Genomic DNA, 27977 nt, shown 5'->3' on the forward strand with positions numbered 1-27977 from the left:
TGAAGAAAGACTGAGGGACTTGAGGCTGTTTTTGTTAGAGAGAAGAAGGTTGAGAGGTGACTTAATTGAGACATACAGGATAATCAGAGGGTTAGATAGGGTGGACAGTGAGAGCCTTTTTCCTCGCTTGGTGATGACTAGCACGGGGGGACATAGCTTTAAATTGAGGGGTGATAGATATAGGACAGATGTCAGGGGAAGTTTCTTTACTCAGGGAGTAGTAGGGGCACGGAACGTCCTGCCTGTAACAGTCGTGGACTCGCCAACTTTAAGGGCATTTAAATAGTAATTGGAAAACATATGGATGAAAATGGAATAGTTTGTGAGAAGATTTGTAGCTCGGTGCTCATTGTTGTGGTTCTGTTGTGGAAAATGGAATAGTTTAGGATAGATGGGGTTCAGATTGGTTCCACAGGTTGGCGCAACATTGAGGGCTGAAGGGCTTATACTGCTCTGTAATGTTCTATCAGCTGTATTTTTCCATGGCTTTAACCTTTCAGGTAAACCTGTTATGTGCCACTTTCTCAAATGCTTTTTGGAAGTCTATGTACACCACATTAACTGTATTACCCTCATCTACCTTCTCTACGAAACACATAAGCATATGAGCCATATCATAATCTCAAATCAAGTTAGCTAAACACAATTTTCCCTTAACAGATTTGTGCTGACTTTTATCAATGAATCCACAATTGTGTTCCTTTTGTCCCAAATTATCATTTCTAAAGTCTTTCCACTGTAGAGTTTAAACTTACTGGAAACATACTGATCTAGAAAGTTTTCGTGAACACTTGTTTACCTTAAAACAAACATGGAGCTTTACAATATAAGGTGGTTGTAATGTAAAAATCTCTTTTCTGGTGTCCATGCTGCTTCCATAGCTACGCTATGTGCTGACTGTTATCATGGAGTGGCAATTCTCGACATCAGCATCTGAAATGCAAGGCCACCATTATGAACAATAAACTGGAGCTATCACTCACAGATCTGCTGTGCTGGCAGAGCTTTGAGTTCCAGCACGAACAAGATCAGCAAAAGCCCAGTGTTTTTGACCACCTTTTGATAAACTCAATGTTATCCCCCTTTTGCAAACAGAACAAAGAAAAGCAAAAAAAAAATCACATCAGCTAAATCCAGACATACCACTTTCCTCTGACGCTGTGGCTCATACCCATTGTTCTGACAGCTCTAGTTTCTGGAAAGATGTTTTGTTCTCTTTGCTTACCATCCACTGCATTTTTATTTTTTTCTCTCTATCTAGTTTGCTGACTCAGAGAAAAAAGAACAAACAATTGATATGCTGCATGTTCAAACAGATTGTAACAAAAGAAAGGACTCCGAAGGATTGTTTCCTAAACTGTGCCCTGTACCACTTGTCACATTTTGCACAGTATGCTGACCCCATGTCACTGCAGAGCTCCCAGGTCACACAGAACCACCCTAAAGTTACTGTGTTAATAGACAGGGATGATCAAACCTTCAACACTTAGTCTGTTTCATGGACACACATTAAGACCTATATAGGTTAAATTGTATAATAATTTGGGCATCAACATTGATTTGGTAATGACATATATGATTGGCTTTGGACTATTTGAATTTCCTGAGTTTTCCCACACAAAGGTTAAACAAATAGTTCCTAGGGAACTGCCAGTATTGAGCCATATGCAGCAAGAATGAGGAGAAAAGAATGAATTAAACAAATTACATCGAAAAGTACAGAGAAGAAGCAATGAAACAGTTGAGGGGGAAAGGAAAACTGAATTGTTCTCTAGGGACTCTCAGTCATTTTTAATATCTCGCATACTCCCCAGACCTTGAGTGTTTATCTGAGGATGTTTTTTCTTGGTTTCATTTATTAATTATTAGCTTAACAGCTGTTTCTGTCACAAATCACTTATCAGAGACAGGAAAAACCTGAACAACAAACATGTGTTGCAGACATGTGACATTATTATTCTACAGTTTCCCAATTGCTAAATATTTCTCCATATACAGGCAACATCAAAATTTGATTTAATTCCAAATTGCTTCCCAAAGCAAGCTGAATGCGGAAATGAAACCAGCCCTCTGAGATGTGCAATGAGTCCCTCAGTGATACAGACCAGAAAAATGTTTCATTCAATCCCTGATCTATTCACAGATAGCTGATCTCATTTGATCTGCAATGAACGCTTCCAAATGCATTCACAGTCCTGTGGAAAAGGTAATCTATAATTCCTATAGATGATCCCAATCAGGTAATCATGCTGAGAATCCATCCGTGGACCTGGATCCAGAATTGGACTCAGCCATGTTAGGTCCATCATTTTTCAGCAGACAGTGTCCAGTGATTGTATCTGTTTATCTCTGGAAAAGCACTTCTAACTACAAAGAGAAAACTGGATTTTGTGATTGGAAGTATTCTTTTGTATCACAAACATTATGGATTCTCTCCTCACATCCTCAGCTGAGAACAGAAGAACATAAGAAACAGCAGCAGGAACAGCCCCTCAAGCCTGACCTGATTCTGTAAAATCATGCTGATCTGTCCCAGGCCTTAACTCCTCTTTCATGCCAAGTCATCTTAGCCCTCAACACCTTGATGTTTTTTAAAAAAGTCCTCTTTAAATACTTCCATTGATCTAGCCTCTAAAAGCTCTTGGGTGGAGAATTCTAGTCATTCATTCTCAGGGAGAAATTCCTTTCCAGCTCAGTTTTAAATAAGTGTCCACTTAATCTGTAACTATATCCTCCAGTTCAAGATTCCCCCCACTTGTGGAAACATCTCTTCAACATTTACCCTGTCAAACCCCCTCAGAACCTTGTGTGTTTCAATAAGGTCACCCTTCATTCTTCTAAACTCCAATGAGCGAAGGCCTAAGCCTAATCTGTTTTGCAGTTCCCGATATGTCAACCCCTTCATCCCAGGGATCAAGTGAGTGAATCTGCTTGGAACAGTCTCCAATGTTAGTATATCATTTCTTAAATACAGAGACCTAAACTGTCCACAGTACTCCAGACAGGCCTCACCTACACCCTGTCCTGCTGTTGATAAATGGAACTGTTTTCCATCACTGATTAACAGAAACAAAAGTGGAGAATGATATTAAAATAGAGGAAATCGACAAAATTTCTACAAGAAATCCTTAGTTGTAAAAGTTTAATGAAATCATACAGCTCAGAAGGAGGCCATTCAGCCCATTGTGAATGTGGTGGGTCTCTGAAAGAGCTCCAATTAGTCCCATACTCACATTTCCATTGTTTATTTTTCTTGTCTTATCCCTCATTCAATATAAAGTTTAAAACCGATCAGAGTATACAGCAATAGCTGGTGAAACTGTCTGAATCCTTTGGACCTTGAAAGCTGAATTTGATCAAAAGTCAACTAACTGTCAATTTTAGGGAGTTTCATGGAGGGTTTCTCTCTGTGAGCTATCGAGAGTTATCTCATGCAATTCTCCATTACTCACTTTGCTATGTGTGCCCACGACCTTAAATGCTGCAGTCATACTGTTGTGTGCTCACTGCTGCCCAGATCTTCCAGGATTTCTGCAGTGGCACCATATTTAAAACTCAGCTATGCAAATTGTGGCAGCCACCGCCTCCCTGCACAGAGTGGGAGGGTACCGAAAAAGAAAAGCTTCTAGGGTATATTGGTGATATTAGTGACACTTCATTGGAATTATAATCTCACCATCATTAAGATATTGCTCTTTACAGTGTAGTTGCAGTCGAGAGTGTGGTGCTGGAAAAGCACAGGAGGTCAGGCAGCATCTGAGGAGCAGGATTCCTGATGAAGGGCTTTTGCCCAAAACACCAATTCTCCCACTCCTCGGATGCTGCCTGACCTGCTGTGCTTTTCCAGCACCACGCTCTCGACTCTACTGTCCAGCATCTGCAGTACTCATTTTCGCAGAGTGTAGTTGCAGCTTCAAGACTGATGGTACAGAGGATACTCATCCCTCATACAGATTTACTGTCAATAAATGATGACCTTGCCTAACTCATAACAGTTGGAAGCTACAGTTAATTAAGTTAACAAATTATGTCCTGAAAGACTTGTTGAAGCTTAATCATGCTGAATGTGATGCTCAGTGTCCTTATCTTCCTCCTCAGAAGGAGACTATTATTGGCCACCATCACAGTGGCCCCGATAGTTCCTTTGACTTTCAGTAGGCAGACTGCCCCTCAAGGCCCACCCCCACCCTACTGACTACGGTGGACAACTCCAACTAACGAGTAACGAGACCCCTGATCTGTGTGCAGTACCTGACTAACATAGCATTAATCCCCAGACTTGTTGCACTGGACATACAGGACCCATGCTCCCTGGACTGTAATGTGAAGAAACGCTGAATGCTGAAAGCGTGAATTATCACGTCCAGTCCTTTGGGCTAAGAGCATATAATGGCCTTGAGTGACTGTCATGGGACACCCTGACTGACAACAGTCACCTGGGAGAAAGTGAGGACACTCAGCAGATGTCTGAGTTGAGAGTTGAGAGCGTGGTGCTGAAAAAGCACAACAGGTCAGGTAGCATCTAAGGCACAGGAGAATCAATGTTTCGGGCTTAAGCCCTTCATCACCCTTGAATGAAGACCACTCCCATAGACTTTGAGACATGGCTGAGAAAACTGCGCATGCTGTAAATCAAAAACATAAACAGAAATGGCTGAAAAAGCTTCGCATCTGTGAAGAGAAATCAGAGTTAACGTTTCGGGTCTAAAGACCCTTCATCAGAACTAGACCAGTTTTGGGTCCTCCAGTTCTGAGGAAGGGTCACAGGACCCGAAACGTTAACTCTTTTTGTTTGAGGCATGGCCATTTGGTTGAAGCATGTGCACGATGTTTTCTGTGTAAACTGCTGGTACAAACTATAGCATGGTACCGTACAGAAACACATCCACTCCCTTGACTGTTCGTTGCTGAGAACCATGACCAGCTGCCTAGCTTAATGTCTGAGTTAAATGACAAGGCAACACAGAAGTACTGTTCTGAATGAGACCGCAATGCACAAAAAGCCAAGCAAAGATACAATGAGTATCCAAGTCGAGGCAAATTGAATGAGTGCGAAGACAGCAAGCAAAGAGCCTTGAGATGCACCCTGTTCCAATGCATGAGATGGCTGCACAAAATGGCCAAGCAGCAGCATTACAATGAAAGATGTCAACAAGCTCCAAGGTACAGTATTGAAGTGGTGAACTGTGTTAGAAGTGAGTCAGAGATATGCTATGATGACTGTGTCCGATGCCAACCTCCATAGAATTCTGTCTGAAGTAGAGGCCTAGAGAAACAAGTGGCAAGATGCAGCTGTCAGGTACCCACTCAGACTTTCATATTGGGAATCACTGCCATCTAGTTCCTCTCTGCTGCCTGGGAAAAAAGCAAACTACATTAAAATGAGGTGAGGTTAGGTAATAATGTGGTGTGAATCCATGCAAAGAGATCTCTTGCTGCTCATGAGCAAGATTCTCATGCCAACGTTCAAACCTGGGGTGGAAAATCAGACCCTTTTCTCTCAATAATCGAGAATCTAATTTTTCCAATCTTGCCATATTTTCCAAATTGACTTGCTATCGCCCACATTGTTCAGGGGCGGGGAAGATTCTGCTTGTAAATTTGTTCCACCCTTTAAAATTACTGATTGAAAAGCCTGTAAAATGATATTGCATTCCATAATGCTTTTACATACGCACCAATCATTTATGAGAATTTGTTGGTGAGTATCAGTGTGTAACAGGCTCCTTGCCCTCAGAGTTGCTTGTATGGAAATGGTTCTGGTTGCTGTACAAGATTGCCCATGAGAACAGGAGTTCCTGCTTATTGTATGCAGAAGCTGAAATCACCTCACATGAGGATGAAGGTCAAAGTCTCCTGAGGAGCCATTGATGTTAATAGAGAAAGTAACAGAATAGAGAGCATTGAGAAGAAGAGGCAAGAATCTGAGAATGGTGCATTTGAGCAGAGAGAGAATTTCATAAAACACTTAACCTACTGCTATTGACAGGAAATTCACTACGGCTCCTCAGACAGCACATTCCAAATCCACGATCACTTCCATCTCAAAGGACAAGGGCAGCAGATACATGGGAACATTGCCCCAAATTCCCCTCCAAGCCACTCACCATCCTGACTTGGAAATATCTCACTGTTCCTTCACTGTCACTATGTCAAAATTCCCTCCCTTAAGGCATTGTGGGTCTACCTGCAGCATGTGGACTGCAATGGTTCAAGAAGGCAGTTCACCACCACCTTCTCAAGGGGGCAACTAGGGACAGGCAATAAATGCTGGGCCCAGCCAGCGATGCCCAAATCTCATAACTGAATTTAAAAACAAAAGCAGCGTCAAGCTCTCCTAAGCTTTCATAGTTTTCTTCCAGTAATTTTAGTCAACTACAGACAGGGTTTTTGAGGATCTACACACAAAAAGGAGTTAAGTGCTTAAAATTATAAAGGATTTAGAGAGTGTAAAGAAAGATAAACTGTTGAGTTGACAACCAGATAGCACATACTTAATCAATTTAAATTGTGGGTATTTGTAAGAAATTCCTTCTATTGTTATGATGCTAACATGATGCTTGATGTTGTACTTTAGCATCTGTCTTTCTTTACTGGTACAACTTGCCGCCCAGGTTGAGAGGGTTGTTAAGAAAGCGTATGGTGTTTTGGCGTTTATTGGTGGGGGGATTGAGTTTCGGAGCCACGAGGTCATGCTTCAGCAGCACAAGACACTGGTGTGGCCACACCTGGAGTATTGTGTACAGTTCTGGTCACCGCATTATAGAAAGGATGTGGAAGCTTTGGAAAGGGTTCAGAGGAGATTTACTAGGATGTTGCCTGGTATGGAAGGAAAATCTTATGATGAAAGGCTGAGAGAACTGAGGCTGTTTTCATTGGAGAGAAGAAGGTTGAGAGGTGACTTATTGACACTTCTAAGATAATCAGAAGGTTTGATAGGGTGGACAATGAGAGCCCTTTTCCTCGGATGGTGAAGGCAAACACGAGGGGACATACCTTTAAATTAAGGAGTGATAGATTTAGGACAGATATCGGGGTAGTTTCTTTACTCAGAGAGTAGAAGGGGCGTGGAACGGGCTGCCTGCAACAGTAGTAGACTTGCTGACGTTAAGGGCATTTAAATGGGTATTGGACAAACATAGGATAGTGAAGATGGTGTTTGGTATGCTATCTTTTATTGGTCAGAGTACCGAGTACAGGAGTTGGGAGGTCATGTTGCGACTGTACAGGACATTGGTTAGGCCACTGTTGGAATATTGCGTGCAGTTCTGGTCTCCTTCCTGTTGGAAAGATGTTGTGAAACCTGAAAGGGTTCAGAAAAGATTTACAAGGATGTTGCCAGGGTTGGAGGATTTGAGCTATAGGGAGAGGCTGAACAGGCTGGGGCTGTTTTCCCTGGAGAGTCGGAAGCTGAAGGGTGACCTTATAGAGGTTTACAAAATTATGAGGACCATGGATAGGGTAAATAGGCAAAGTCTTTTCCCTGGGGTCGGGGAGTCCAGAACGAGATGGCATAGGTTTAGGGTGAGAGGGGAAAGATATAAAAGAGACCTAAGGGGCAACGTTTTCACACAGAGGGTGGTACGTGTATGGAATGAGCTGCCAGAGGACGTGGTGCAGGCTGGTACAATTGCAACATTTCAAAGGCATTTGGATGGGTATATGAATAGGAAGGTTTGGAGGGATATGGGCCGGGTGCTAGCAGGTGGGACTAGATTGGGTTGGGATATCTGGTCGGTGTGGACAGGTTGGATTGAGGGTTTGTTTCCGTGCTGTACATCTCTAGTATTGTATGAGTTGAAAAATTAAAAACTTCTTAACTACAATGCAGATCACAAGTTATTCTGTGACTAAATATTTAGTCTTTTTCCAAATAGCACAGTTATGGGAAACAGAATTTGAGACAGATACACAATTTAATTTTTTTCCTAAATATTAGCTATATTTTGCAATTACATTTTCATGTAAATAATTAAAACACATTTCTGTTACAGTTATTCAGGTTTGCATACACACACACACACTTTATAGAATGTAGAACCCACAGAGATTAGTCTCTTGGGTGCAGGCAATGTCCAGTTGTAAAAGAAAGACAGGTAGGGCAGAGACCAGAAAGTTTTTCAAAGGAAAGCTTGCGACCAGCACCACCTTCTGGCAATCCAGCTTAATTACACACTATACATTTTGAAATGTTGTCGACAACCCCCATGCAAAATGATCCATGTGGTTACTGAGACAAAACATGGACCAACCTCAACAGGCCGAAGAGACAAGTCCCAATAGTATACGATTAGTAATTATAATCACCTTATGCCCAGAAGTTTACTGTATTTGAGAAAAGTAAATAAATTGGTTGGAGTTAAAGTCCTAATGCATGCTGAACAGACAAGAGATGGAACATTGTCTAGCTACTGAGAATTGGTCTTCCTCATTTTTCAAATACATGCTCCCTTTGCAAATCTGTTTTGCAATCTTCATTATGCTTAAAAACAACTAAGGATATAGTTTATTGGAAATACATATCCTTGTGCTGTCATTTTAGTCAGTTATCTCCAAGCGAACCTTGTTGCTTTTATCGGAAGGACCTGAAGTGACAATACAAATCGTACAGGCAAGCATTTTCCTTTGGATACGAGTAGGTCAGAGAGAGACAAAGAATACAATTTCATATTATGCTCAAAAGACAATGCTGTCTTAATACTTCATGGATCATACTATTAGTTTTACATAGATCCCAGCCACCAGTGCAGTGATGAGGGGTTCTGTTAAACCAGAGCTCCCTGACAGCTCAGTTTGAATAAGTTTTATGCTTCAGAGATCTGTAGAGAGGAGACACTCCAAATTATCTCTGTGTGCAAGTTTCATTCGATGCTTTTAAATGGAACTTAGATAAATAAGGTGTTGCATTTTGGTAAGGTAAATCAGGACAGAACTTATACACCTAATAGTAAGGTCCTGGGAAGTGTTGCTGAATAAAGAGACCTTGGGGTACAGGTTCATAGTTCATTGAAGGTGGAGTAACAGGTTGACAGGGTAGTGAAGGCGGCATTTGGTACACTTGCCTTTATTTGTTAGAGGAGTTGGGATGTTAGATTGTGGCCACTGGTTCGGCCATTTTTGGAATACTGCGTTCAGTTCTAGTCTCCCTGCTGTAGGAAAGATGTAGTTAAACTTCAAAGGGTGCAGAGAAGATTTACAAGGATGTTGCCAGGGTTGGAGGATTTGAGCTATAGGGAGAGGCTGAACAGGCTGGGGCTGTTTTCTCTGGAGTGTCAGAATTTGAGGGGTGACCTTATGGAAGTTTATAAAATCAAGAGGGGATGGATAGGATAGATAGCCAAAGTCTTTTTCCCACAGTGGGGGAGTCCAAAACTAGAGGGCATAGGTTTAAGGTGAGAAGGAAAAGATATAAAAGGGATCTAAGGGTCAATTTTTTTCACACAGAGGGTGGTGTATGTATGGAATGAGCTACCAGAGGAAGTGGTGGAGGCTTGTGCAATGACAACATGTAAAAGGCATCTGGATGGGTATATGAATAGGAAGGGTTTAGAGGGATATGGGCCAAATTCTGGCAAACGGGAGGAGATTAATTTAGGATATCTGGTCGACATGGATGAGTTGGACCGAAAGGTCTGTTTCTGTGCTGTACATCTCTATGACGCTGTCTGCTCTAATGCTCATTAGTGCTTAACTGCAACTTATGTTCTTTTTCTCAGTTGCCATATCCAGTCTTAACTAATCACTCAACAGATGCTAGGTGCACATGATTAAATACTGAGCAACTGAATACCACAGAAGGGCCCTCTTGTGGCAGTGTAGTGTCCCTATCCCTGGACTGGGAGGCCCAGGTTCAAATCCCACCTACTCCAGAGGTGTATAATAACATTTCTGAACAGGTTGATTAGAAAATAGATTAACTCAAAACTTTTTTAAAAATTGAATACCTCAGAATGGAAGTTTGATTGTCATTTTGTGTTGAATTATTTTGGCTTGATGCAGCAGACCACCACATGGTCGGAGTTCTCTTTGACACTTTCCTTGCTGCTGAGTGTGTTCGCATCTCACTGGAGACAGAGGGCCAGGAGTTCATACCTCAGTTAAAAGATCCAAGTGAAAAAAATCGAAACTGAATCTGAACTCCGAACATAGCACTGAGGGAGTTCTGCACTTCTGAACACACTGTCCACTAGAAAGTACACCAGAGGCCCCATTAGTCCTACTGGGTCGATGCAAAACATCTTACAGCGTTTGTTTAACTGCCAATGAGACTTTCCTACGTGTCCTATTGAAATTTTACAAAATGTGAAAGACCAGAATTCTAGTTAATACTTATGACGCATTATTTTGTAGTCTTCCTTAAGGTTCAAGTAACGTTCAAACTCCACCGCCAAACCAGATTCCTCCTGTGATAATATAGACTCAAAACTTTAACAACTGTTCACGGATTGATTGAATGGACAAAGGTAAACTGTTACACACTGAAAGAATCAGTACTTTCGGTCTGCAAGAACAAACTTATACAGGAATTGAAAGTAAGTGAGTCATGCCTTGGAAGGAGGGAATTGAGATTACATAAATCAAACTGCTTAGACACCTGATTAAATTGGATGCTTTATTGCCACAAAGGACAAGGATTTGCCTGCAGAAGAATGTAAGGAGTTAATCACAGGAAAGCTGTGTCTTCAAACAGACAATTAAGGCCAAATGTAACAAGGAGCAAAGACGTTACTTCTGAGAAGAAGGCAAGCTGCGGACTTGCTGTAATTTGGATGAAAGGAATTTAAGAAATCATCAATAATATCACGTATACAAATTCTCTTCCTTTGGTCTAAAAATCGAACACCAGAACTCTCCCTTTAGCAGAACTTTGAAGAACAACACTGTACAAGGATTGAACCCTCTTAGGTAATAGTGAAGTTGGATTGTGAGGCTTAACTTGAGGGGTCTTATTTTGATTGCTAAATTAAATTAAGTTGTTTCAGTACTTACCATTTACCATTAACAACCTCTCCACCGATCAAAGTGGGAATGGAAGAGAAAATATAGGTAGTTCCGCTATAACGTGTCTTCTGTTAACACATATTGGCTGTAACACAACTGGGTGAATAGGTATTGGTTTTTCTAAAATGTGAACTTTTAAAGTGCACATTGGCTATAATGCAATAATATTGCTGACACTTCAAGTGTATTTGTATTGCGCAATTTTCGTAAAGCACGGGTTTGCACAGGAATGGAACTACCGCGTAACAGCAGAACTACCTGTATGCATGGATATATTTTACTGCTGATTCAGGGATCAAATCTTGGCTCTTCAGTAAGTAATAGTTATAATTTCTATGCATTGCTTTTCTCAGGAAAAATAAACAAAACGTATACCAGAAGCCTGATATCTCTTTATAGTGACTATCGATTGGTACAGGTTCAACAATGTAAACCAGACTTTACAAATAGATCCTATTTCAAAAGAAGTACAAAGGAGCAAATAAATAAATATACAATAAAGCTTTATTTGCATAGTAGTTAATATACAAAATGTACACAGCATACAAAAGTCCTGAACAGACCAGTGTAATAACAAAGGCAATCATGAGATGGCTAAAGATGAAAGATAAACTTTGCAGATAAATTATCAGATTTAGTAGAGACATTTACAGTAAGGTATTACAATAAGAATGGAAAATCTGAATGTTTCAATTAAGAACTTCTAAAACTATCTTACAGTGGAGAGTCAGGCTACAGTGTAGTTTTCTCTGTCATGCAAAGATTAAAATAAAAAGCAGAATACACAAGATTGGAATGGTTTAAAGTGTTTAAAGTTCAAAATAAAAGCTAAAGTGGGCAGTTCTTCTGTTTCTGAGCTGGAAGGCCCTTTTTGTAACCAATCCCACCCCCCGCCCCCAAGTCCCACTCTATGGCTTGTTGGCTACAAAAGAAGTAGATAAAGAGTGGAGCTGGAAAAAGCACAGCAGGTCAGCCAGCATCAGAGGAGAAGGGGAGTTGACATTTCAGGACAAATGAAGTCCTGATGAAAGGCTACAACCTGAAATGTCAACTCCCCTTCTCCTCTGAGGCTGCGTGACCTGCTGTATGCTTTCCAGCTCCTTTCTTTATCCACTTTGACTCTCCAGCATCTGCAGTTCTCACTATCTCCAAGTGGCTACAAAAGAACCCAAGCACCAGTGTAGGCAGGCCAGCATGTATCAGTGCCAGGCCCTAGTCCAGATAAATGGAGAATCTTAGCTGCAGGAAGGGCATCTGGCCATTAAACCACCCACCAAATCTTAAAACGATGGTTGATATGAACAGAGTTGACCAGAATTGTTAGAAGTTAACAGACAAACCAACCATTTGCAGCTCAAAATAGTTCAGTGGAGTTTCTATTTGTTGTGCAAGTTTTAAGGTTCTACAAATGCCTAACCAAGCATTAAAGGATGAACTTGGGACCTGAATATTTTTGATCTACGAAGTGTAGTGGAACAGTTTTATTAGGTCATTTACTTATTAGTAAATTGTTAACTGGAATTGTCAGGAGTATTAACATTCAATCTTTGTTGAGAGAAAAGGTTTTCAAGGTTTGTAGCCAGTCCACATTTCCATAACGAAGATTAGCACTGATGCAAAATGATGTCCTCTTATAAGCTTGCAGTCACACCAAGCAATGCAGAAATGGAGAACAACATTTTTTTTGCATAATTTGAATTCATGGTGGTTTGGTGGTGGCACAAAAGGCAAGTTATTGTGAATAAAAAGCTTGACTGCAAATAAAATTAAAGGAGCCAATATACACAGTGTGAAAACTGCCAAGAGCTTTCTTTAATTGTGTGGCAGTCATCATATTTCTGCCATTTCTGCCTGCTGTTTATAGGGAACATTTCATTTAATTGATGCAATTCAAGATTGAGAAACTTTGGGAGCACTGTGATATTTAAACAAGGACAAAAATTTGCAGTAACATTTCTTGAAACCTGGGTGAAAAGAAAGAAGACACATTGCCTAACCTTTTTACCTTGCACTGATCAGGACAAACACTAGAATGTCAAATATCGAATTATTGCAACAATTTATACTTTGGGAAGAAAGCGTGCTGATTAGTTGGTACATTGAACCATAGGGGCGCCTATAGTTCCCATTACTTTCTCTGTGCCAATATCTTGGTTGATCAGAATTTAAATTGATGCAATTGTTTGAAATTTGGCATTCTTGCATTTGTCCTGATGAGTGCAAGGTAAAAAGGTTCAGCAACATGTCTCACTTTACAAACTAAATTTTCTAATCATATCTTTTTAATATCACAAATTTTAAAAAATAAAAACCCACAAAAACTCTGAACTAACTGGTTAAAAAGGGTATTAGTGTTAACTATGAGAGTTCAAGCATGAAGAGCAAAATTAATTCTGTTGTTTATAACTGGAGACCTTTAAAAAGGACAGCAGCACAAGACAGAAACTGATGCTAGAATGAAAATCTTCATGACAGAGTGCACATCAGTTCTGATTGAAGGGAGAGTATATTTTGAACATTAGACAATTTATACAGTTATGAGATCAACCAGAAGCAGGTTATGCCTTCAGCATACTTGTGCTAATTGGGCAGTTTATATAGTTAACAAATCACAAGATGTTCTCTAATGCAAGCAGAGCATCTTGAGTATTATGTAGACAAAACACAGCTTTTCTATTATAACAAAACTGAAAAGCAGCTATCCTACTGGTAATATACCCTGAAGCAGTGAGTGAAGCTCTTTAAGTGTCCACAACTAGACCTGTCTCCTCAGGTTATAAGACACACTAATACAGATGATGAAAAAAAGAAGAAGTTTCATAACAATAGGGCAGGACTTGTTGGCTCCTCACAAAAGGACATCAGAAATTGTTGAAGCGATTTCAGGCTGGTAATGCAGCTCGATTGGGACAAAGTGCTGTGGAGCAGAAATACAGTGTTAGAATGCAAGACAATATCAATTTAAGAACTGCAGAGACTAGTTTAAGGGCTGTAAAAAAAAAACCTTCAGAAGGCCACGAGAAAAAGGATGAAAATTAACTTCCAGTTAGACCACTGCAATATAGCTGTTAAAATGAACGATTGTGTATAAAGCTGGAAAGTTTTTAAAAAGTTATCCAAATTTTAGAGGAGGGCAAAAAGCAACCTTATGTAAGAGAAGTGCTGACAAGTTCATACAAAGAATCCAGGGTAGTTCCTTTCATACCAGAAATAGATTTTAAGTTGAACCAATTATGCAGTCTTTGAGGAGAGAAAAAAGAAACAAAGTACTTTGATAGGCTATGTAGATATGTCTATTGAATGGTTACAATACAACTAACCGTGCTTACAGTCTAAAACCGGAAGTCCACAATAAAAAAAATCAGAATCAAAGCTAGCATCTTTATTCTACTCATTTTGATTTCAGTGGATTTGAAAAAGATTAAAATGGAATGAGAGACTGGAAAGGTGGAAACTGTCATCAAGCTAGTTATTTAGATACTTATACAAATATTTTGGTGAAATTGTAACTGTTGCTGAAGTATGTTTGTGTAAGTCACAAATCTAAATTTGCATATTGTAATCACACATTATATTGCATAGAAGACTGATCTTTCCCTTCCCAGGAACAAAATTCACACGAGGCCAAGGGTGATATTCAGGAAATTCTCTTTGGTATTACTCACCATAACTTCTTGTTGCTGAAGTATCTTGGCAACTGGATTGGCACAGTTTCTTTCCTTCTTTGTTATCTTATCAGGTGACTGGATGGTACGGGTGAGACAGCAAGAAACCTCTTCATCCAAAAGTGCCTCTGGGAAAGGTTTTCGATATCCAGGGAAAGTCTCACCATACCTCTGCTTCATGCTGCTCCAGAGCAGAGTGCTCCTGTCTGAAAGTCAAAACAGATAGTTTTGAAAGTTCAGTGCAACTCTATTGGTGCTCAATTAATTTTCCAAAAAAAAATCCACAATCAACTGTTTGTTAGTGATTTGGGGGGTAGGGAGATTATTTCTAATTTGAACCCATGAACAGATTTTACAACTCATGAATATAATAAAAAGTGGGATCAAACTGGATTAGTTATTAATTGATCAATGAGCAGCCTTGCTCGATTGATAACATTTGTAAGCCAGCATATTGTGAGGTCAAATATCGGTCTAGGACTCAACCTTGGCTGCTGTATTCAATGCTGTATTGAGACAGCTGGAGGAACAGTGAAAAATGAAATGTTAAGCTAAGGGTCCATCTGCCTGTTTGGGTAGAGGTTAAAGATCCATTAAATAACCTGGCCATAATTTCATCCTCAACCAGCTCCAGTTGAACAGCACAGCTGGCCATTCATCTTAATGCTATTCATAGCATCTTACTTTGTTCAAAAATGACTGCTATGGTTACCAACAGCAATGTTTTTCAAGAGCAAACATTTTTTGAATGAGAAGCATTTTGAGATGTTGAAGTGCTACACAAATGCAAATCTTTAAAAAAAAATTACTGCTTTTGTACCTGATGTGAATATTTTTAATAATTCTGGACACCTAGAGGAACTTTTATTTTAGCTCAGAGACTAATTATGGAATAGAATCAAATGAGATAGGATCCAAGTGCTTGACTCTAAACTGGACACTGTAAATGCTCGAAGTATTGGATATTACAACATGATCCATTTCAGTATCTTTTCTAATGTTTTTATTTTCTTTTGGAGAAAGCACCGAGAGTGGCAAGGCACAAAATGTACTCTAGGTGAGGTCTTCAGTATCCATCATCAAGAGTGGTTCGGCAGCAGTACTACCGATCAAGCTGGTCAGGTTCCAAAAAACATCGATGCTACACTGGGTCGGCGGCAGATGTTGAGGGAACAAACAAGGAAAAACATACTTGACCTCACCAAATCTGCCTGCCACAAATACATCTGTTCATGATATGGAGAGTGACAATTCAATCCTTGTGGAAATGAAGTCTTGCCTTCACATTGAGAATAATCTCCATCGTGTTATGTGGCACTATCACTGTGCTAAATGGGACAGACATTGAAGAGATTTGGCAACTCAAGATTGGGCATCCATGGAGGCGCTGTGGGCCATCAACAGCAGTTGAACACAATCTGCAACTTCATGGCCCAGCATATCCCCCACTCAACCACTATCATTAAGTTCAGGAGGGCATGCCAAAAGAAGCACCAGGCATACCTAAACAATAGGCGTCAACCTAGTGACGCTACCAAACAGGACTACTTGCATGCCAAACAGCATAAGTAGCAAGTGATAGAACTAAGCGAGCCCACACAAATGGACCAAAGACTGGTTAGCAAAGTTAGATCACACGAACTAGCTATTTGGATACAGAACTGGCTCGAAGGTAGAAGACAGAGGTGGTGGTGGAGGATTGCTTTTCAGACTGGAGGCCTGTGACCAGTGATGTGCCACAAGGACACTTGCTGGGTCCACTGCTTTTCGTCATTTATATAAATGATTTGGATGTGAACATGGGAGTTATAGTTAGGAAGTTTACAGATGACACCAAGATTGGAGGTGTAGTGGACACCTGAGGTGGTTACCTCAGAGTACAATGGGATCTTGATCAGATGGGCCAAAGGGCTGAGGAGTGGCAGATAGAGTTTAATTTAGATAAATATGAGGTGCTGCATTTTGGAAAGGCAAATCAGGGCAAGACTTATACACTTCATGGTAACATCCTGGGGAGTGTTGCTGAACAAAGAGACCTTGGAGTGCAGGTTCATAGTCCCTTGAAGATGGAGTCACAGTAAGACAGGATGGTGAAGACAGCATTCGGTACACTTGCCTTTATTGGTCAAAGCATAAAGTATAGGAGTTGGGAGGTCATGTTGCAGCTATACAGGACATTGGTTAGGCCACATTTGGAATATTGTGTGCAATTCTGGTCTCCCTCCTATTGGAAGGATGTTGTAAAACTTGACAGGGTTCAAAAAAGATTTACAAGGATGTTACCAGGGTTGGAGGGTTTGAGCTACAGGGAGAGGCCGAATAGGCTGGGGCTATTTTCCCTGGAGCGTTGGAGGCTGAGGGGTGACCTTATAGAGGTTTATAAAATCATAAGGGGCATGGATAGGATAAATAGACAAAGTCTCTTCCCTGGGGTGGGGAGTCCAGAATGAGAGGGCAGAGGTGTAGAGTGAGAGGGGAAAGATATAAAAGAGACCTAAGGGGCAACTTTTTCACACAGAGGGTGGTACGTGTATGGAACGTGCTGCCAGAGGAAGTGGTGGAGGCTGATACAATTACAACATTTAAAAGGCATCTGGATGGGTATTTGAATGCGAAGGGTTAGAGGGATATGGACCAAGTGCCAGCAAATGGGACTAGATTATTTTAGGATATCTGGTTGGCATAGATGAGTTGGACCAAGGGGCCTGTTTCTGTGCTGTACATCTCTATGACTCTATGATCTATGCTCTACAGTCCTGCCACATCCAGTTGGGAATGGTTGTGGACAATTAAACAACTCACTGGAGGAGGAGGCTCCACAAGTATCCCCATCCTTAATGATGGAAGAGCCCAGCACATCAGTGTGAAAGATAAGGCTGAAGCATTCACAGCAATCTTCAGCCAGAAGTAGAGCTGATAATCCATCTGTACTCCTCCACAGGTCCCCAGCATCACAGATACCAGTCTTCAGCCAACTCAATTCACTCTGTGTGATATCAAGAAACGTTTGGTGACACTGGATACTGAAAAGCTTATTGACCTTCAGAACTTTCTGGCAATAGTACTAAAGACTTGTGCTCCAGAACTTGCTGTACCCATAGCCAAGCCCTTCCAGCTATTTGCATTTACCTGACAATGTGGAAAATTGCCCAGGTATGACTGGTGTACAAAAAAAATGACGATAATTCAAACTCACCAATTATTGCCCCATTAGTTGGCTCTCAATCATCAGTAAAGTGATGGAAGGAGTCATCAACAGTGCCATCAAGTAGCACCTGCTCAGCAATAACCTGCTCAGTGACGCCCAGTTTGGGTTTCACCGGGGTCACTCAGCTCCTGACCTCATTACAGCCTTGGTTCAAACATGGACAAAAGAGCTGAATTCCAGAGGGGAGAGTGAGAGTCCTTGACATCAAGGTTGCTTTTGAGCAAGTCATCATCACTGGTGGTTCGTCACAGATGAGGATGGCTCTTCCACTGTCAGGGCCAGTCCGTGGGCGGCTGGACAGATCGATGGGGCTTCTGCAGGTTCTGTTACACTTGGGGCAGGTGGTAGTTGCGGGAAGGGGGTGGGTGGGACATTGGTGTGGCAGTGTGATTCTTTTGCTGTTTTCGTCTGGCTTCCATTTTTTCTCCAATGACAAGTCTTGAGGTGCTTGATGCCTTCCCAGATGCTCCTCCTCCACTCAGGATGGTCTTGGGCCAGTGATTCCCAGGTGTTTCAAAATTGACATCAAGGCTGCATTTAAGCAAGTATGGCATGAAGGAGCCCTAGCAAAATAGAGTGAATAGGAATCGGGGGAACATTCTCCACTGGATGGAGTCATACCTAGCTTAGAGGAAGATGGGTGTGGTTGTTGTAGTTCAGCTATCTCAACTCCAGGACATCGCTGCAGGAGGTTTGCACAGTTTTTTTTTATCTCAACCATCTTTAGCTGCTCCATTAATGACCTTCCCTTCACCATAAGGTCAGAAGTGAGGATGTTCACTAATGATAATGCAATGTTTGTACCATTCCTGATTCCTCAGCTATCGGAGCAGTCTGCACCTACATGCAGCAAAACTTGAACATCATCAAGCTGATAAGTGGCAAGTAACATTTTTTCACAAAGACCAATTCCATCGAGAGAAAATCTAGTCATCTGCTCACGATATTCAATAGCATTACCATAACTGAATTCTGTAACTTCAACATCCTGGGTGATTACCATTGATCAAAAACTGAACTGGACCAGCTACACAAATACTGTGGCTGCAAGTATTTAGATTGATAATTCCTTGTGACATCAAGAATTTAAGGGCTACGGGGAGAATGCTGGTAAGTGGAGTTGAAATGCCCATCAGCCATGATTGAATGGCGGAGTGGTCTCGATGGGCCGAATGGCCTTACTTCCACTCCTATGTCTTATGGTCTTAAGAGCAGGTCGGAAGATAGGAATACTGCAGAGACTAACTCACCCGTTGACTCTTCAAAGCCTGCCCATCAACTGGAAGGAACAAATCAGTGTGGTAGAATATTCCCCACTTGCATGGACGCTCAGTTGCTGAGCTAGATCATTGTCACCTCACTGAGGTGAAAGACAGCAGTCATAGAGTCATAGAGATGTACAGCATGGAAACCCTTTGGTCCAACCCATCCATGCCGACCAGATATCCCAACCCAATCTAGTCCCCCCAGCCAGCACCCGGCCCATATCCTTCCAAACCCTTCCTATTCATATACCCATCCAAATGCCTCTTAAATGTTGCAATTGTACCAGCCTCCACCACATCCTCTAGCAGCTCATTCCATACACATACCACCCTCTGCGTGAAAAGGTTGCCCCTTAGGTCTCTTTTATATCTTTCCCCTCTCACCCTAAACCTATGCCTTCTAGTTCTGAACTTCCCGACCCCAGGGAAAAGACTTTGTCTATTTATCCTATCCATGGTCCTCATAATTTTGTAAACCTCTATAAGGTCACCCCTCAGTCTCCGATGCTCCAGGGAAAACAGCCCCAGCCGGTTCAGCCTCTCCCTGTAGCTCAGATCCTCTAATCCTGGCAACATCCTTGTAAATTTTTTCTGAACCCTTTCAAGTTTCACAACAACTTTCCGATAGGAAGACCAGAATTGTACAGCTGCAACATGGCCAGTCCTTTCACTATAAAAGACACACACACAACACACACAACACACACACACACCTTACCTCTGCTTCCACTGAGAAAAGGGGATTGGAATTTCGACCCTTGGGCCGTTGTGTGCAAGTATGAAGATCTATGGGAAATGGACGTGGGCAATGTGTCCATCACATTCAAAGCCAGCTTAGCAGAAGGGAGCAATATCTCAGATTGGTGGTCCATGGTAGGAAGACAATTTGCTGCTCCAGAAACACTGTTAGTCTGTCGTGACCAGTCTATAAGCTTACGTGTTGGAATGGAAGTTAGAGGTGTACTTTGGGAAGAAATAATATATTCTTCAGCATCCTGCTGCTTTGAGGCTGTAACAACTGTTCTATTCTTCAAGACAGCACCAGACAAATTGGGATGTTCTTCTGGGAAGGCAGGTACATTTTCCTCACAGCTGCTTTCTGTGAGCGTCTCCTCAATCACCTTTACCTCTTGCAACTCCTTCTGAAGTTGTTGTGAAAGAAGTTCAATGTTCTGTAAAACAAAAGTTACAACAGCTCAAGAACCTGGAGAAAATGTAACTTATTAATGATACAGCACTCCACTCAAATCATGGATGACATAATAAGCTGTATTCACAGTGAATGCTTAGCCATGCCATTGTAGGGTGTAGAGAACAGATGTCTTGGCAAAGATTTGAGCAGCTTTTCTGTCTGTTCTTTTAGCCAGGAGTCAGCAGGCAGAAAAGAACAATTTAACACAAGAAACTAAAACAAAGACAACACTTGAAAAAAAAAGATAAGAACAGTCCCATTAGTTTTAGAATCTTATAGTGAGAAAACCATAAATGCAATTAGTGTAATTAATTTATTAGTTTACAGCTCTTTTTTAAAATAAGAGTTATGGAGAAGAGGGGGGAAAACAGCAAAGTTACCCCTTTTTTTTTCTCTTTCACCAACTCCCATATAAAAGAAAAACATTGGCAGAAGAAAAGGAAATTAATCAGTCTGTGAACAAAGCAAGGCTTTACAAGTGATACAATGTCAACAAAATATGCTGTTTTGTAACTAGTGCATAAAGCTCAACTATTAAATGCTGTGGTTCCTGTACCTTTAGCTTTACTAGCTTGAGATCAACTAGGCTTGGAGCCTGATTAGTCTTTGGTCTTTGCAATTCTTCCTTTAAGCTTGGGGTTTCTGTTGCCTTCTCTACTTCATTTGGTTCTTCTGAATCATTAAACAGACGAAGTACTATCTGATCCTAAAAGAGAGAATGTGAGACGTCCATTACATAAACTCAGTGCAAAATCTCATCACGTCTTCATTTTGATACGTTGTAAAATGTAACTTAATTTTTACAGTAGAGAATTGAGAAATATTGGTGGTGATCTGACAGAGTGCACCTTCCAATGACAAACTTTGGAAGAATACTGGCAGTCAGAGTCACCAGGTAACATTCTTGTCTGAGTGAGCATATTCTGGGGTCAAGTTCCACTCCAGGGCTTAAGTACAAAAATCTATGCTAACCCTCCAGTGCAGTGCTGAGCGAGCGCTACACTGTTCGAACTTAGAACATAGAAAAGTGCAGCACAGAACAGGCCCTTCAGCCCACAACGTTGTGCCGAGGATTATTCCTAATCTAAAATAAAATTACCTAACCTACCCACCCCTCAATTTACTGCTGTTCATGCGCATGTCCAGCAGTCATTTAAATGTTGGCAAAAGTCGGTACTGTAGATGCTGGAGATTAGATTCAAAGAACAAAGAAAATTTACAGTGCAGATCAAGCCCTTCGGCCCTCCAAGCCTGAGCTGATCCAAAAGTACTGTCTAAACCTGTTGGTCAATTCCTAAGCATTTGTATCCCTCTGCTCCCCACCTACTCATGCATTTATCCAGACGCATCTTAAATGAATCTACCGTGCCTGTCTCTACCACCTCTGCTGGCAACGTGTTCCAACTGCCCACCACCCTCTGTGTGTGAAGTACTTGCCGCATGTATTCCCCTTAAACTTGCCACCTCTCACCTTGAAAGTGTGACCTCTTGTTATTGAATCCTTCACCCTGGGAAAAAGCTGGTCTCTATCCACCGTCTATACCCTTCATGATTTTGTAAACCTCAATCAGGTCCCCCCCTCAATCTCCTTTTTTCAAGTGAAAATAAACCTAACCTACTCAACCTCTCTTCATAGCTAGCACCTTCCAAACCAGGCACCATCCTTGTAAACCTTCGCTGCACCCTCTCCAAAGCATCCACATTCTTTTGGTAATGTGGCGACCAGAACTGTACACAGTATTCTAAATGCGGCTGAACTAATGTCTTGTACTGTGTTAACATGACTTGCCAGCTCTTATACTCAATACCCAGTCCAGTGAAGGCAAGCATACTATATGCCCTCTTGACCACTCTATCCACCTTCAATGGACCTGCACTCCCAGATCTCTCTGCCCATCAACTTTTCCCAAGGCTCTTCCGTTCATTGTATAAATCACTCTAGAATTAGACTTGCCTAAATGCATCACCTCACATTTGTTTGGATTGAAAGCCATCTGCCACTTTTCTGTCCAACTCTCCAGTCTATCTATATCCTCCTGTATTCTCAGACAGTCCCTTATGCTTTCTGCTACTCCACCAATCTTTGTGTCATCTGCAAACTTGCTGATCATACCAACATAGATCATTTATGTATATTACAAACAACAGTGGCCCAATACTGATCATACCAACATAGATCATTTATGTATATTACAAACAACAGTGGCCCAATACTGACCCCTGTGGAACACCACTGGTCACCTTTCTCCATTTCGAGAAACTCCCTTCAACTACTACTCTCTGTCTCCTGTTGCTCAACCAGTTCTTTATCCACCGAGCTAGAACACCCTGCACACTATGTGACTTCACTTTCTCCACTAGTCTACAATGGGGAACCTTATCAAACGCCTGACTAAAGTCTATGTATATGACATCAACAGCCCTTTCTTCATCTAACAACTTAGTCACTTCCTCGAAGAACTCTATTAAGTTGGTAAGGCACGATCTACCCCGCACAAAACTATGTTGCCTATCACTGATAAGCTAATTCTTTTCTAAATATAAATAGATCCTATCCATCAGTACCCTCTCCAGCAACTTCCCCACCACCGACGTCAGGCTCACTGGGCTGTAGTTACCCTACTACCCTTCTTGTACAGGGGGACAACATAAGCAACCTTCCAGTTCTCCGGCACCTCACTTGTATTTAAGGATGCCACAAAGATATCTGTTGGGGCCCCAGCTATTTCATCTCTCGCCTCCCTCAGCAACCTGGGATAGATCCCATCCGGTCCTGGGGATTTGTCCACCTTAATAATCTATAGCATACCCAACACATCATCCCTGCTTATGCCAACATGATTAGAGTGGTGCTGGAAAAGCACAGCAGGTCAGGCAGCATCTGAGGAGCAGGAAAATCAATGTTTCGGGCAAAAGCCCTTCATCAGACTTAAGACTGACTGGTCTGTAATTGCCAGGGATTTCCCCATTAGCCTTCTTGAACAAAGGAACAACATTCACCTCCCGTGGAGAGTGAGGAAGCAAAGATCTTCGCCAGTGGCTTAGTAACCTCCTTTCTCACTTCCCAGAACAACCTAGGATAAATCTGGTCTGGCCCTGGGGGCTTATCAATCTTAATGTTTAAAGTTTGGGAGAAGATTTGTAGCTCGGGTGCCCATGCAAGGACTGCACAAAACACTACATAGGACAAACAGGAAGACAGCTAACAACCCGCATCCATGAACACCAACTAGCCACAAAACGACACGACCAGCTATCCTTAGTAGCCACACACGCAGATGACAAACAACATGAATTCGACTGGGACAACACTACTATTATAGGGCAAGCCAAACAGAGAACAGCCAGGGAATTCCTAGAGGCATGGCACTCATCCACAGATTCTATCAACAAACACATCGACCTAGACCCTATATACCGACCACTGCAGCGGACAGCAACTGACAACCGGAAGCGGCAGATTCAAACCAGTATAAATGCCGGAGGAAACATCACAGAAGTGCTTCACAGGAGGCTCCCAAGCACTGAGGATGTCACCAAGAAAGGGGACGAAACGTTTGCAACAAAAACTCCCAGCTCGGCGAACAGAACCACAACAATCTTAATGTTTGCCAAAATTTCCAGCACATCAACTTCATCAATCGTGATCTGTTCAAGCCTATTTCCCAGCTCCTCAAAGTTCTCATTCACAACAAGGTCCCTTTCCTGAGTGAAAACCCAAGCAAAAACTCATTTAAGGGCTTCCCCTATCTGCTCAGACTCCATGCACAAGTTCCCTACGCTATCCCTGACCGGCCCTACCTTCTCCCTCATCATTCGCTTATTCCTCACCTATGAGTATAATGCCTTTGGATTCTCCCTAATCCTTCCTACCAAGCCTTTTTTGTGCCCCTTCCTGGGTCCATTTCTGAGCTACTTTCTAGTAAGCCTGTAATCCTCTAAAGCTGTGCTAGATCTTTGCTTCCTCTACCTTATGTAAGCTGACTTCTTCCTTTTGACGAGAAACTCCTCTGTTCTCATCATCCAAGGCTCCTTAATCTTACCTGTCTCAGAGAAATAAATCTGTGCATCACTCACAACAACTGCTCCTTAAACAGTCTCCAGATGTCTGTTGTGCCCTTTCTGTGGAACAATTGCTCCCAATCTGTATTTCACAACTCCAATAGCATCACAGTTTCCTTTTCCCCAATTAAATATCTTCCCATGGTAACTGCTCTCCATGGCTATGGTAAATGTCAGGCAGTTATGGTCACTGTTAGCAAAAAAAAGTGTTCTTTCACCGCGAGATCTGACACCTGTCCTGGCTCATTGCAGAGCACCAAATCCAAAATGGCCTCTCCCCTCATTGGCCTGTCTACATACTGAGGAAAGAAACCATCCTGAACTCACCTGACAAAAACGGCTCCATCCAAACCATCTGCACTAAGGAGGTTCCAATCAATATTGGAAAAGTTGAAGCCACCCATAACAACAACCCTGCTACATCTGCACTTTTCCAAAATCTGCTGGCCTATGAGTTCTTCAATCTCTCTACTGCTATTCGAGGATCTGTAGAAAACCCCCAAAGAGATGGCTGCTGCTTTGCTGTTCTTAACTTCCACCCATACTGACTCAATAGACAAACCTTCCTCGACAACCTTTGTTTCTGTAACTGTGATGCATTTTCTAATTAGCAATGCTACACCTCCTCCTCTTTTTCCAACCTCCCTATTCTTTTTAAACATTCTAAACCCTGGAACATCTAGCAACCATTCCTGCCCCTGTGAAACCCACATCTCCATTATGGCCACAACATCATGTTGAGGGCTTTTACTTTCAAATGGGAAATTCAAACTAATGTTCCATTCCATTTTCCTCTCAAATGGATATAAAATATGACACTATTTTGAAGGAGAGCAGGTGGGTTATCCCAGTATCCCTGGGCTATATTTTTGCCTTACTTTATCTCCAGGCTTGGGTTGACAAGTGGCAATTAACATTCGCGCCACACAAACGCCAGCAAGTGACCATCACTAATAACAGACTACTTAACCACTGCCCCTTGACACTCAATGGTGTTACCATCACTGGATCTCCCACTATCAATGTCCAGGGGGGGGGGTTTCCATTGATCAGAAACTCAACTGGACTTGCCACATGAACACAATGGCTACAAGAGCAGGTCAGAAACTCCTAACCCGCCTTTTGACTCCCCAGAGCCTGCCCACCATCTACAAGGCACAAGTCAGGAGTGTGATGGAATACTCCCCACTTGCCTGGATGAGTGCAGCTCCAACAACACTTAAGAAGCTTGACACCATCCAGGACACAGCAGCCCACTTGATTGGCACAACATCCCTGAGCATCCACTCCCTCCACCATCAACGCTCTCGAGCAGCAAGTATGTACTACCTACAAAATGCACTGCAGGAATTAACCAACGATCCTCAGACAGCACCTTTCAAACCCACAACCCCTTCCATCAGAAGGACAAGCAAGGGCAGCCGATATATGGGAACACCATCACCATCACCTGCAAGTTTCCTCCCAAGCCACTCACCATCCTGACATCGATATATCACCTTCAATGCTGCTGGGTCAAAATCCTGGAATTCCCTTCCCGAAGGCAGTGTGGTTCTACCACACAGCATGTGCACTGTGGCGATTCAAGGCAGCAGCTCACCACCACCTTCTAAAGGGCAACTAGGGTCGTGCATTAAATGCTGGCCAGTCAGCAGCACCCATGTCTCACAAATGAATTTCAAAACAAAGTGGGTTTAGCCATTCTTGACAAGCCAACTCATTCATCCCAGGAATTGGCTTCGTGAATCAGTTTGTAAAACTATCTCTAATGCCAGTACATCCATTGTGAAATCAGGGGACTGAAACTGTATATAGTACTCCAGATGCAGCTTCACCAATTCTCTACTGCTGTAACAAGACTTCCCCGATTTTAAACTCCAATCTACTAATAATAAAGGTCAATGTATCATTTGCCTTCTTAATTGCTTGCATCACCTGAATGCTAATGTGTTGTGTTTTGTGCACACAAGCAAATAGGTCCCTCTGTGCTGCACCTTCATTTGAACAAAATGTTACTTAAATTGAGAAAGACTGCAGAAAGGTGCAGCAGAGGGGGTTTTGGGGGGGGTGAGCAAATGAGGAAACTGGAGAAATCTGAGTTCATCCCTTGTGGTTGGAGGGTTCCTAGGGAGAAGATGAGGCGCTCTTCCTCCAGCCGTCATGTGGCTATGGTCTGGCGATGGAGGAGTCCAAGGACCTGCATGTCCTTGGTGGATTCTTAGGGGGCTTGACAGAATAGATGCAGCCAGGTTGTTTCCCCTTGTGGGAGAGTCTAGAACCAAAGGGCATCATCTCAGAATAATTGATCACCCATTTAAGACCGAGATGAGGAGGAATGTCCTCTCTCTGAGGATAGTGAATCTGTGGAATTCTTTACTGCAGAGGGATGTCGAGGTTGGGTGATTAAGTAAATTCAAGGCTAAGACAAACAGATTTTTAAATCAGTAAGAGAACCGAGGGTTATGGATTAAGGCAGGGAAGTGGAGTGGAGGATTATCAGAGCAGCCATCACCTCAGTGAATGGTAAAGCAGACTCCTACCTCTGCTCCAGCGTCGTATAGTCTTAAGAGTAGATAAGAAGGAAATGGTGTAGAATGAACAAATGTTCTGGTTTTATCTTCACTGTAGGAGGATATAAAAATCATTTCAGTAATAGCTGTAAATCAGGAGGTATAAGGAAGAGAGGAACTTGGTGAAATTTCAAATCACCAGGGAAGGGAGACTGAGTAAACTGACGGAGCTGGATACTGACAAGTCCCTATGTCCCAATCGACTTCATTTGCTACGTTTTTTTAAATGAACCTAGAATGAAGTAGTAGATATGTTGGTGTTAATTTTCAAAAATTCCCAAGATTCTGGAAAGGTTCCATTGGACTAGAAAGTAGCAAAATGTAATTCTATTAAGGGAGGTAGGCATATCTAGGTGGGTTACTCTTTGGAGGGTTGGTGTGGACTTGTTGGGCCAAAGGGCCTCCATACTGTAGGGAATCTAATCTAATTTAAAAAAAACAGGAAACTATAAGCCAGTTAGCTTGATGTCTGTTGTGGCAAAGGTGTTAAGAATGGATCAGTAAAAAGATTATATCTGCACACTTAGTCTTCCTGATTACCTTGAGTTTAAGTATTTTCTGAAAGGAAATGCATATTTAACCAATTTATCAGAATTCTTTGAAGGAGTAACATGTGCTGTGGATAAAGGGAAGCCTGTAGACTTACTGTGCTTGGACTCCAGAAGACATTGACAAGATATTAATGGTTAAAATGTAATTACACAAATTGGAATCAAATGATGCTAGGGTGTAACATACTCGCATGGATAGATATTTCTGCCAGCCACAAAACTGAGTCTAATCATACATGGGTCCTTTACTGATTGGTAGGATGTAATGAAGGGGTTTGTGATGGGGCCTCGACTTCTTACAATTTATGTCAATGACTGAGATGAAGGGAACAAAAGCACTGTGTGGTGACTGTAACAAGGTCAGCCAGATGAACCTCACAGAATACGAGTTCCCTGATTGGGGCTGTAAATCTGGTTCAATTAGGGAGTCCTGGCTGACAGATAAACAGGGGGGGGGGGGGTC

The 27977-nt window shown here is 41.9% G+C and overlaps 1 protein-coding gene across 1 annotated transcript in view; it reads right to left on the bottom strand.

The window, feature by feature from the left end:
- Nucleotides 1–13405: 13405 nt before the first annotated feature.
- Nucleotides 13406–27977, bottom strand: part of LOC132805813 (uncharacterized) — a 47918-nt gene continuing 33346 nt past the window's right edge. The window contains exons 12-15 of the mRNA XM_060821098.1: nt 20888–21037; nt 19858–20311; nt 14667–14872; nt 13406–13918 (exon numbers count right to left, since the gene is read on the bottom strand). Of these exons, the coding sequence (XP_060677081.1) occupies nt 13850–13918; nt 14667–14872; nt 19858–20311; nt 20888–21037 (879 nt within the window). The 3' untranslated portion in view covers nt 13406–13849. The remainder of the gene's footprint in view (nt 13919–14666; nt 14873–19857; nt 20312–20887; nt 21038–27977) is intronic.

The sequence above is a fragment of the Hemiscyllium ocellatum genome, chromosome X, assembly GCF_020745735.1.
Source record: "Hemiscyllium ocellatum isolate sHemOce1 chromosome X, sHemOce1.pat.X.cur, whole genome shotgun sequence".
NCBI classification, from domain to species: domain Eukaryota; kingdom Metazoa; phylum Chordata; class Chondrichthyes; order Orectolobiformes; family Hemiscylliidae; genus Hemiscyllium; species Hemiscyllium ocellatum.